The 12,205-nt window shown below is 46.4% G+C and overlaps 1 protein-coding gene across 3 annotated transcripts in view; it reads right to left on the bottom strand.

The window, feature by feature from the left end:
* TP63 (tumor protein p63) overlaps window positions 1-12,205 on the bottom strand; it is a 68,976-nt gene that overhangs the window by 17,684 nt on the left and 39,087 nt on the right. For 2 of the 3 annotated variants that reach the window (XM_014945740.1, XM_014945742.1), the window contains exons 3-6: window positions 2,417-2,603; window positions 830-945; window positions 409-518; window positions 16-152 (exon numbers count right to left, since the gene is read on the bottom strand). In XM_014945740.1, coding sequence (XP_014801226.1) covers window positions 16-152; window positions 409-518; window positions 830-945; window positions 2,417-2,603 — 550 coding nt within the window. The remainder of the gene's footprint in view (window positions 1-15; window positions 153-408; window positions 519-829; window positions 946-2,416; window positions 2,604-12,205) is intronic. The other variant, XM_014945741.1, reaches the window with a different exon arrangement.

Raw genomic sequence — 12,205 nt, 5'->3', positions numbered from 1 at the left:
CTGCCAGCTACTTACGGCGCTTCGTACCATCACCATTCTTTGTGCTGTCGGAGACTTGCTGCTTGCGGATGCTGTCCTCGTCTGCTTTGCGATCCCTGCCTGGGCAAGCGCAAATGCGGGCTTCGAAACACCGGCGGCCCAAGACTTGCCCACTGGGAAGAAAGGTAGAAGAGGAAACGTCAGCTCAGATGGGGGCCAGCAGCACCCCTCAACTTCAAACAGACCCAAACCTCCCATTTCTCAGTCAGGATAACCCAGGTGTTGGGCAACTCCCATCTGCAAAGATTTCAAAATGTCCTATGGCCCCTTGCACCAAACTGTCCCTAAAGATGTGCAGTGCTGCCCTGAGCAGCAAGGGAGCCAGGTCACCTCACAAGCAGAGAGCTACACTCATGGTGCACCACTTACTCTCTGGTTTCCAGTGTTACGATGATGAGGATCGGGCGACGGTTCATCCCTCCCACGCAGCTACTGTTACACATGAAGTTGTACAAGACTGTTGTGAACTCTGTACCAACCTGGATGAGACAAAGGGGATGAGCAGGAGAGATGGTGGATGGAAAGCTCTGTTTTTTCCAGGGTCTCTTCTTGTGCTCCCTTGGCTATACTATGATCAGACTAGCAGGAAATGGGCCCCACCCCAAGGCTTCCCTAAAGAAGAACTCTTACAGGGGTGATTAAAACCGCATTTCTGACAAAAAGGAAGAAGGGATTCATTGTGATGAGGATGGGGAAAGCGAAGGAGTAGGGACCTTATAACTAGGGTTACAATCCCCACCCTTTTGTGTGCCGAGATGCCACCACCCACCACCCTGAGCTCACAACATACCTGGGGTGGCTCGTAGGGAACCAGCACACTCTGCCTCCCGGTGATGGGGTCCTCAACATACTGGGCATGGCTGTTTCCTTCCACCCTGATCAGGTGGCTGGGAGGTGCAATCTGCCCTGCAAGGGCAAGGAGGCAAAAAACAAGAGACATCGTTGAGTGAAGCAAGTTCACACTCAGTGCAGTCAGGTCTTCCACCAAGGGAAACCTCTACACCTGGTCCCAGAGGTCTATCAGAGCATACACATGCCTCCTAGCCCTTAAAGCATCCCTCCTGCCCACAGACAGACACAAAAGGCAATACAGATTTCTCTCAAGTTCACACTGGACATCTGAACAAAGACTGCTCAAGATCCCAGACTAAGTAAGCCCAAACATCAACTGAATGGCAGCTCACAGCAACTCCTTGAGCAGATAACTCCATGTTTCTAGGCCCCTTTCCAATAATCAAAAAAATTAGTTTCCTTCCTGCAGGTTTTCTTCAGTGTTTCTATAATATACAACAAAATTCTGAGGAGAGAAGCTTATTATGGATTCATCCAAAGAATTTGTTTTGTGTTTGAACTGTTCATTTCTTACTCAAAATACAGTGTATTTCTAGGGGAATAATTATTTCAGAATAAAAATTTCTAGGATTAGAGTTTTTTCTTTCTTAAAACTCCATCACTTAACCAGGTATCAACCCTCAAATAATCCAGTTCTGTCAGAAAAGTGTTTTCTAATACGAAAAGCTATTTCAAAGAACTGTCTCTCTCCACTCTGATTTTACATTCTGAAGTCCTTAGTTATTTTTGGGCTTGTCTAGCTGGCTACATTGTAACCAGCCAAGGGATCCAGGCTCCTGAGACATCCTGCTAACTGACACCAACCGGGTTTTTTTACAGTAGGAGATAAATAATGCACGTAGAATAAAACAGATGCTCATCTGAACTTATGTGAACTTATGCGGCCAAACAGAGGCTGAAGGCAAAAGGGAGCCCAGCCCATGAGCTTGCAGAAAACCTCAGGTCATTTTTAAAACAGCTGCTACTTCACTTAACATGAGGAGAAGCAAGTAAAAGATTAAAACATTAATGCTGAACCGCTAGCGTTAAATGTACAGGAAGGTTGCCTACAGTTGATGCTGGCACTTAGCGTTATCCTGCTAGAGATAAACAGCCCCTCTGTCTTTGAGGCGTGGATTAAGGACTGGAGATGATATTGCATCCTGTTACTAGATCCCTGTCCCAGAGACGTGGAAGCTCATTCCTGAGCACAAAAACAGCTGCTTCTCATGGCGGGAGCAAAAGCAGAGCAGGGAAGTGCTGCCAGAAGGGCACTGCCTGCCATGGGGACAGACATCCATCCAACCTAGGCAGGCATGAGGTTTATTTCAGTACTTTCTTCCCAAGGACGTGCTTGCACAGGGACAGCTAAATCGTAGTATGAAGCTTCCAGCTAAGCACGGGAAATAAAAGGCTGCACAAGACGTTGCAGCGAGGTCTGCTTCCAGCAGGTTTGCTGTGAAGTGGCTGCCAAGTCCCCACACCAGCCACTCATCAGCCAAAAAGCTCCAGAGGGGGACTGCCAGCAAAGCACTGCCCTCCTTACCCTCGTTGAACTCCCGGCTCAGCTCGTGGTTCGGGCAGCGTTTGACCACTTCGGTGACATGTTCAGCTTTCTTGTAGACTGGCATAGCCCTGATGACAGCTCCCTGAGGCGGCGGGGTCATCACTTTGATCTGGATGGGACATGTCTTGGCGATCTGGCAGTACAGTTTTTTCAGTTCGGTGGAATACTAGATGGGTAAAAAGAGCAAGAGAGAGTCAGGATGTTTAACTAGAAATGGAGGCATGCCAGAAGGATGGAGATGGGTTTTCACATGTAACTGAATGCACCAGCTACTGCAGGTACATTGCATTTGTTCACACCACAGTCACACTTCCAGACAAGTGGCAAAAACCACAGACCTTTACTTGTTTTAGAATAGCAGAGTATAAATCTGCATCTTAGTTTTATCAAAGTCAAAAACTTTCAGATATTGAGCATGGCTTTCACACAAAGAAATACAGTCTTTATTCCTTTTGGGCATGCAACCCCTCTTCCAAGGGACACACATTAGCCACCTAACCCAACAGACACTATTCTTTTCACAACACTGTAATCCTGGAAGCACTGGAAACCACACACACACAAAGTGTTTCAGCCTGTTTTGTAAGAAGCCCTCCTGCTTTTGCAGAGGAAAGAAATAAAAACCTTGAAACTTGGAATTGAACAGCACTTGAAAGCAAGACCCTGACCAATTTGAGAATTATGCCAAACCTGATGTTTCAGTGATCTTTTAAAAAACATCTCATACGTCTGCTGATCATCTGTATAGCAATTTTCCTACTTCTAAACTCAAACTATTGTGTCAATGAAGGAAGGGCAAAAGTAATAATAATAAATAAATAAATATCAAAGCTCAAAGGAGTTGAAGGAGACCACATTCTTGGTGGGACCTGGAGCACAACCCAGAAGCTACGTCTAAAAGAGGGGTTGTGTCTGCCTTGGGGTGGGCAACAAACTCCTGGAGCAGAACAAGATGTTTTTTATTCACCGTGCTAATTTGGAGCATATTAGAGTCCCCTCTTTTAAGATGTTCCCCGCTAAAGCAGTAACACTGGTGCAGTATTTTCCTGAAGTGTGTTCACATCTGGAAACCTTTACTCAGCAAAACATTGAGGCATGGGCTGAAGTAATTGATTTCCATCCAAAAACCCACATTGAAATAAGGGCATGTGTTTCGCAGGAATGGTCACCAGGAAACTCTAATGTGGTTGAGTACAGTGTAACCTGAACTCATTTTTCTGGATGTACCCTGCAAAGGAGACTCTCCAGTCTCCTGTGCTGTACAAGGTTGTTCCAAAATACATCAGTTTTCACCAATACCCCACTCCAGAGGCATCCAGTTTTCTGCTGGTGCTCAGATATTCACAAACGCAGAGCTCTCCTAGTGACTCTAACCACATAACCCACAGGAATTACTGACATTTCCCCACTTCCATCTCTTTGGTTCTTGCAGAGAAAGAAAAGTGAAAGCCCCAAGGTAGTGGTTGTCTCAAAAATGTCTCTAGCAGTCGTGGCTGACACAGCTCCAGTCCCAACTGTTCAAGCAGAGCACCAACAGGTTCATACAGGTCGAGAACACAACTTGGCCATCCACCCTACTGGAATGGGAAGAGCTGGCGCATGCATGGGTGGGTGGTGGGTGACGTGGCAAAAGAAGGATTAGCTAGCGATATTCAGGGATTATTTGCATTTCAAAGTGTATACATTGCTAACGTTGGAAAAACCAATCTTTGGAGAGAGACACCAGGGAAGAGAGAGGGATTAAAATAAGCAAAGCTGGTCCCTTCCCTCCTCACTCAACGCCACCCTGCCACATGGCAAAGAAGATGCTACAGGTATTTAAGCTAAGGAAGAAAGTCCTTTAAAATGCAAAGTCCAAATTGTGCAATGTATTTTATGTGCCTGCAGGCTAGAGATTAAACCCACAAAGGATTTACCCAGCCCGCGGAAATGGGGAACATGCCAAACAATTACAAAAAAAACGTTGCGAAACAGATCTAGATGGTGATTTGTATCATACATCTTTTTAACCTGAAATTCCTTATTGTTTTTTAATTAAAAAGCAATTCCTCACTGAAGGTAAGGGTGAGCTCACTATGTTGTCTTTTCATCTTAAGTGGCAGGAAAAGAATCATTTCTATTTGAAAGAGGAAGAAGATTTAGAAAGCATTGTTTCCCTCCACACATCAGGTTGCCAATAGCATTGTGTAGGTTTCAAGGACAGAAAGCCTCAAAAATCTCAAAAAGCTAACTAATCACTTGGATGCCTTATCATCATGGAAGTGAAAAGAAATTGGGCATCCAAAGGCGGTGGCCCAAAACGAAAGCATAAACATGGAAGTGCGATGGTGCAGGGAGGGCACAGCACACACCAGGAGCCAACGTGTCCGGTGTCTGCAGGCATTCGGAGAATTGAACAAATGGAAGGAGATACACACCCCTCAGTCACGCATCAGGAGTGTTGGTGTTGACTGTAATTTTATGTATAATATCTTCAAAGACAGAAAGCTGGGGTTAGAAGAAGGCAGGGAAAATAAGAATAATAATAATAAAGGAAGTAAATCACTGCTTTCAGAAGGACACGACGTGCCCAATTCCAATGTGAATACCGAGGCTCCAGGTCAAACAGCACGGCCTCTCTGCCAGCAAAGGAAGGGATCCTTGCCCACCTTTGGGCACCCCAACTGCCAGACCCTCTTGGCTACAACCAGCAATGTAGGCATTGGACCAGCAGCTTAAATTCACACAAAGCAAACAGCCAAGGGCTAATGGGTTATGGCAAACAAGCCTGTGCAACAAAGAAATATATCAATATATGTGTCCCCAAACCACAGGGAAAACTCAGAAGTTCCAGACTCCGGCCAACATCTTGAACTTTGCGTGTCAGAGAAGGAAGGTGACCAGGAGCCCACCTCAGCTTTGGGACACGGTCAGGGCACGGGGAGGCAAGCAGCAGTGTCCAGCATGGAGACAGACAGGGCAGCAGGAGGGCTGCGCCGCCTTTTTGTCACCTGATTGCAAGAGGAGTTCAAGCCTCATGGGCACTACGCAGGGCTCAGGGCCCTGGCATACAGCCACAATTTCACATCTACCCCAGGCACAGCCTCCTGCGAGTGTGTAATCGGTCATTTAACACCGGTGTAAATCTGTCCACGGGGTACCTGCTGTCAGACAGTAAGGGGCTTGAGTTTCCCACCCTGCCAAGTTTGCTGCAACCGTGGGTAACCTGATGCCCAGCCATCCATTGGCATAAATAGATGCAAACAACTCAGTCATGGTGACTTCGTACTGGATCGGTGATAATCGCTATGTCCACGGAGCAAGACAGGATATTGTATATAGATTTCAAAGCAAATAAGCATCAGGAAAAAAAAAGAAAAGAAAAAAAAAAAACCGAGGCAGAAGCTGTCTGTGCAAGCAAAGGTTGCCCCTCTCGCTACAGCTGCCTCTCCCTGGCAGTCCCCAAAATGACCCACCTCGCAGAAGGTGACAGTCCCCCTGCTCACCATTTCTCTATGAGAACTCACAGATGGTCACTATACGAGGAGTAAGATCACGGGACCAGCAATTCACAGAAATCCAGAGCATGGCTATTAATCAACGCACTTTTGTGACTTGCTAGGGTAGGAAAATTAAATTAATTAGGAGCAAAAATACCAAAAGTGAGCTTGACCCAAACAACAAACTTGTCCTTTGGGGAGATGACAGGAGGCATGCTCTAGCAGCAGCAACAAAAGCTGCTCCAACTGCCTGAGGAGTGCGAACAGCACTTCTATCAGCTGTATGGATCAGAAAGTTATTGAAAACAAAAGAGTGGAGCCTGGCTATGTGTTATCCATTTGAGAGAGAGGAAAGAGCTTTGGCTCCAACTTTTCTTTGGGGTTCAAGTGCTGCACGTCATGCCCAAATAAGCAGACTTCAAGAGATTGCTAAAAACAACAGTGAATTTAGCTTTTTACTTAATAATATGTTTTAAAAGGAAAGAAGAAAACATTCCAGTGCCTGCAGCCCTGCCCTCCCCACCTGCCTGTGCAGACATACTGTATTACCCACTCTTGGCACCCCGGCTGGTAATTCAGTATCACAATGCACACACGCCAGCTACCATCAGACAACACCTGTCTGATTTCTCAGCAAGCCCCTTCTCTGGAAGGTGTGTCAACAAAGGGTTTAAAGAAAAAAACAAAACACTCTTCACCTCTCAAATGGAGAATTTTTGCAAAAAAGGACAGAAGTCCCCTGAAAGTAAGTGCTGGGTGCAATACAAGCTGCAACGGCTTTTCACCGAGATTCAATTCCCCTGCAAACCTCTGATGCAGTGAAATCCCCCAAGTACTATTTCAAAAATCTACCTCTAATATCGGTCTTACCATCTGATCTAGCTGGGGGATTACGGCCCTTGAAAAGGAGCAGGGTTCAGCCCGCTCTGAGAAAGCTGATGGATGTCAACTTGAAGGTGATCCCAGAGCCCGGCTTATGGCATGACAGCTCCTTGAGCACATTCTGCTCAGATCTTTCAAATCTTTTGCAAACTTCTTTCAAAAAGTCACATTTTAGTTCAACTCAGTTAAATCACTAGATTCATTTTACTTGATGTTTTCAAAACCAATGGTCAGCTGTGCTTTCCCCCCTGTCAAACTAATACAAAGAAGGGGAAAAAAGAACAGGTTAAAAAAGTGGGAAAGCAACATTTACTCTCACCAAAGAATTTGCAGATTAGAACATAAAGAGTCACAAAGAAATAGAAAATCACTTGCATAGGGGTTAATCCTTTAGGAAAAAAACAAAAAAAAGGCAGTAGGAAGAAAAGAAGTTGTCTACTATGAATAAAAATAGAGATTTGCACATTCACCTTAAGTGCTTTTGTTTTGTTGAACAGTGATTTAACATTTCATTCACAAAAAAAACCACTGTTGGGGGCACTGAGAGAGGGGGAACGACACCAGATACATGTGTGTACATGGACACACACTCTGACTTTTGTCCAGAGGATGCTCAGCAGGGAAGCCCAAGAAGAGCTGTACCATGAGTGGTGGGGACATGGACATCTCTTGCCAGATTTAAGCTTTGGCTCAGCGTAACCTTAACCCCACCGCTTACTAACTGACTTGATGCAGCTCCAGTTTGAAGTTCTATCTCGTCAGGCTCCAGAGAAACACGGACAGCTTGCTGTTAATGGAGGCAGCAGATAGTCAAACCGCGGGCACGACAAACGGGTCCAGCGATCATCAGTCCCGACGTGCCCACAGATCCAACCCCCAGACTCACAGCCCACCGCTTTAGTGAGACCACCTGTGAGCATCCCCCCCGGGACGGGATACCACCATGGAGGATGGGAGCAGGAGGAGATGCTGACCCAGCCCCGCGAGCGCTTTGCAGACATTTACCAAATTCTCTGCCCTGGGGGCAAAGGAAAAAACCACGTCACCCCCTTTTCCCCACGGGGAAGGGCAGCGCTTCACCCGGGGGCGCCTGCCTTTGCGGAGACTTAAGCTTCATTTTCCCCTTGAGCCCCGCTGCCCCCTCCCGCGTCCCCGCCTCGCCGGGCGCGCACGAACGCCGCTGAGGAGCTATTAAAATCCTTCCTCCGAGCGCTTTTCCCCGGGAGCCGCAGCCAAAGGCCGCCTGTTGCCACCTGTCAGTCGCGGGGATTAATTACCTGCGCCGGGTTGGGAGCGGCACATTCCTCCCCCGGCCTCACCCTCCCGGAGATGTTGACATCAGGCAGGTGGGCCCCCCGCGTCCCCCCGGCCGGCAGCGCGGAGGGGACGGCAGAGGGATGGATGGCAGGGAGGGGGAACGGGACACACACACACGACCCACGAGCTGCGTGGGGACGGGCAGCGCCGAGAAAACCGCAAGAGAAAGGGGAGAAGCGGTGAGGAGCGTGTCGGTGCAGCTCCGCGCTGCCCCGGGGCTGGCGGCGCTCCCAGCCCCGCACCGGACGCCGGCGGCAGGTGGTGCGGCACCTTGGAAACCTCAACGAAACAACAAAAAAAAACCAAGAAAAAAATTAAATAAATATAGAGAGATATATGTGCGTTGACCTGCTTAGGTAAACGGGGAAGGGGAGGGGTGGCGGGGAGGAGGAGAGCGGAGAAACGTAGCCCGCGGACAAGGATTCAGCGGGACGGTGCCCGCTGCGCCCCGGGTCCCCTCCCCGCCTGCGGCCCCGGAGCTGCTCGTCCTCACCCCCCTCCCCGACCGGCCGGGGATACCCACGGGGCTCGGCCCACGGGCAGGGATTTGGGAGAAGCGGGACTGCTTCTCCCTTTGGGAGAAGGGGAGCTGGCACGGCCCCATCCAAACTACTGATTCAGTTCTGTTTCGGCACGGCCCCCGCGCCATGCGGAGGAAAAAAAAAAAAAAGAAAAAAAAAAGCAGATTTTACCCTCCTCTGGCAGATGCGGAGCTGCAGGCACAGCCACCCAACTCGCCTTGGTGGGGAGAAACAACTCCATTCTCCCCTTCCCCATTCAAACCCCCTGCCCTTTCCTTTCCTCTGCACTCAACTCCCCCGAGTCCCCTTACACTCAACTCCCCCGAGTCCCCTTACCACCATGGCTCAAATCCCCATCCCCAGCCGCGCACCCCGTCCCAGAGGACAGGGCTGAACCAGGCTGAGAACAGAGAGAGAGCACGGGGGACATTCCCGAGTGATCATGCTGTAGGAGACCCCCTGAAATCCCCCAAAATATTGAATTCGGGGCATCTGCTAAATTCTCCCATCTCGCATTCATTCATGCCACAATACTCCAGCATCTCACTTGAGGCTCCCCAGAGATTTTAATTCAAAACTAGCCTGATCAGGATGTATCATCTGCTTTAGGAACAATCCTACCTAACACGGCCAGCAAAGCACGATGATAACAGAAATAACACTGATGTTTTCCCATACTACTTTTGCACTGTGAAACAGTTGTAAATTTGAAAGCTTCACATCTGAGGACTTTTACATTTCGGTTTCCTATCTACAGACTTAGTCCATCAACAAATAAAGACCTCTCGAGGTTTGGCTTGAAAGCACCTTTTTTTTTTTTTAAAAAAAAAGAAAGAATGACAACATAAAAGAATTAACTGAAAAGTATCCTGTTTCAAGAGGAAAAAAACCACCCTGATGGCAAACTTCAGAGGCAAGCTGGGAATTATTGAATGCATGTTTTTTGGTACAAACTGATGGCTGTAAAGGGAGGCTTTACTGTTTGATTTTGTTTCTTAAGTTCTCTTCCCTTGCTAGTCTACTTTATTTTTCTAAATCTTTTTGAAATTAGTTTATGTAAACCCCAAAACTTTAAGACTCCTGCAGTCAAGTGACCTTACCTTGCGTACTCAGTTCTCACTTTGTTTGTCTATCGTACCCAGCTTCTCTGACAGTTTCTAAACTGAAACTTTAGCAGTACCAAATAAGTTTCAGATGCTAACAACGTCTAGTAATTTGCATTTCTGATAAGCTACTTCTCACACAAAACTTTGCAAGCGAGGTGAAGATACAAAACAAGAGCGAATGCACTGTCAAAGCCAAAGCTGAGCAAATGCTGAGTAACATTTTCCCCTGCAGGTCACAGCGAGTGCCCACTGACAGTGGGGTCCCACATTACAAAATAACATGGGAATTTGCACTGAATGAAGTAACTTCCACAGGAAGCATTTATTTTATGTTGTTACCCAAAATCTGAGGTACATTCTCAGATACCTTCTTGCAAGCACAAACTTACACACACACAAAACAGCCAAGAATTATCCCAACAATAGCACAGTTCCCTCTGCTGCAATGTAACAGCCCAAAACACATGAGCTTTGCAAACTTACTGAGCTCTGAACGCTGCCCTGATTTCCATAGGATCAGGGCATCTTCCAGCTCGTGACTCTGTGTATCCCTGTGATGTTATTTTTATAGGCTCTGCTGATTAACTGACATTAACACAGTCAATTTACAGGCCATCAATAAAACACTAACTGTGCAGTATCTCCTTCCTCAAAGGACTTAGGATCATTTTGCAAACAAAGCCTCTCGTTCACGGGGCCTCATGCTGCATTGTTATACTTCAAGCACTAGTGTTTGATTTGGGTTGGTTTATTTGGGTTTTTTGTGGGGGGGCTGGACACAGGCTCTTTTTATCCTATTCAGCTCTCAGGCTCTCAAGCTGATATCTAGGTCTGCCAGTGTCTTCTGTGTTATAAATTCGCAACTACATAAGCAAGATTTCCAATAATTACAGTGAATGGAGAAGCAGCTCCAGGGACAGCTTCATCTCATTTGTTCCCTCCTTTCACAGGTCCACATCCTCCTGGCAGGAGGGGAACCTACTGCTAATGAACTGCAACACTTAAGGTACAAATATTTTCTTCTGTATAAAATACACCCCTCCTCTCGCAAGTAATGCAAGCAAATATACATATATGACCACATGTGTTTGGTTACATGAAGCTACGTTAGCTAGTATGACATCAAGTGTGATGTCATACTGTGACAGTGTGACACTGTGACAATGACATAACCAGCAATAATCCTTCCAGCCAATTCTACTCATTACATCAGAACATATTCACCAAAGCTGCAGGTAAAAGTCTCCAAGACTTGATTTAGCCAAAAAAAAAAACAAACAAAAAACACCAAAAGACACCAACAAAAAAAACCCCAAAACCCAAAAAACCCAACCACAAACACTTCAGAATATGTTTGACTTTTGGCAGCACTGTTAACCCCTGCCTGCTTAAGCCAGTATTGCTCTGCGTAAGGGCATGCATGAAGCCAAACCTGGACTTAAGAAAGGTCTGATTCGATTTCTGTTTTAAAGAAAATCAGACTTTTCTTATAAAGGACTCCAGAAATGAATTGGAAAGAACATATCCAGGATCCTGTCAGTAAAGCCACCCCACCATGTACTGCTGCTGTCTCACATGTACAACATCAGCCTCAGATGTTAAGCACCAGAACCTGTTCCGCTTATGGACTGCTTTAAGTAAAGCCCAGGTTAGCCATATCAAACTTCTTCCTCGCTTGGCATGGGGGAATTAAATCTTCTTACAATCATGTCTCAGGTTCAGCCAAAGAGGAAGGCTGCTGTTTGCTTCCTATTAACCTCTCAGATCTCACTTGTTTCAAGTCCACATGTTCCAGCGTGCTCCATCCTACCAGCCAAACTCCAAAAACTCTAACCAGCCAGAGAAAACATTGTCTGGAGTAATCAGACACCAACTTTTAGTTCATTTCCAAGTCACCTTTGTCCCCTGCTGAAAGTCAAAGGGTGATGAACTTAACCATAAGAAGGGAAGGTAGAGGTTGACCCTATTGATTGCTCCTGTGCATCCTCAATTAAGATAAGCAAATGGTAATGCAAAAATCCTAAAGCTCTTCAAAATAAGCCTGCTCCCACCAAATTCAGGTTCAAAGTGAATCAGCAGTAAGAGTCCCAGACAAGTAGATCAAGCCTTGCAGCCCTCCAGAGAACAGATGTATGCTTTGGGTCCTCAGCAATTTGTGAATACAGTCACAGGTTCAGATAGCTCCATACCAGCTGAAGATCAAGGGGAGGAAGCAGGGTACAAGGAAATGCCAGGCATAAGATCTAACTCCAAAATTCCTTTTAGTTCTCTCATCTACAAATAGGGGGATTCCATGGATATCTCACAGGAAAGTAAACGAGTCATTAGTACAGTATCTGTTACATCAGAGGGAAGTTAAGCTGCATGAGAGAAAATGTTTTAAGAAAAAGAAAAAAGAGAAAAAAAAAAGAACACAACAAAATTGTTCTGTCAGTGTAGTCTTTCCAATCAGCAACATCCCAA

The sequence above is a fragment of the Calidris pugnax genome, unplaced genomic scaffold (genome assembly GCF_001431845.1).
Source record: "Calidris pugnax isolate Ruff unplaced genomic scaffold, ASM143184v1 scaffold111, whole genome shotgun sequence".
NCBI lineage: Eukaryota > Metazoa > Chordata > Aves > Charadriiformes > Scolopacidae > Calidris > Calidris pugnax.
The sequence above is the reverse complement of the archived record's forward strand: the minus strand, read 5'-3'. Positions and strand labels throughout refer to the sequence as shown.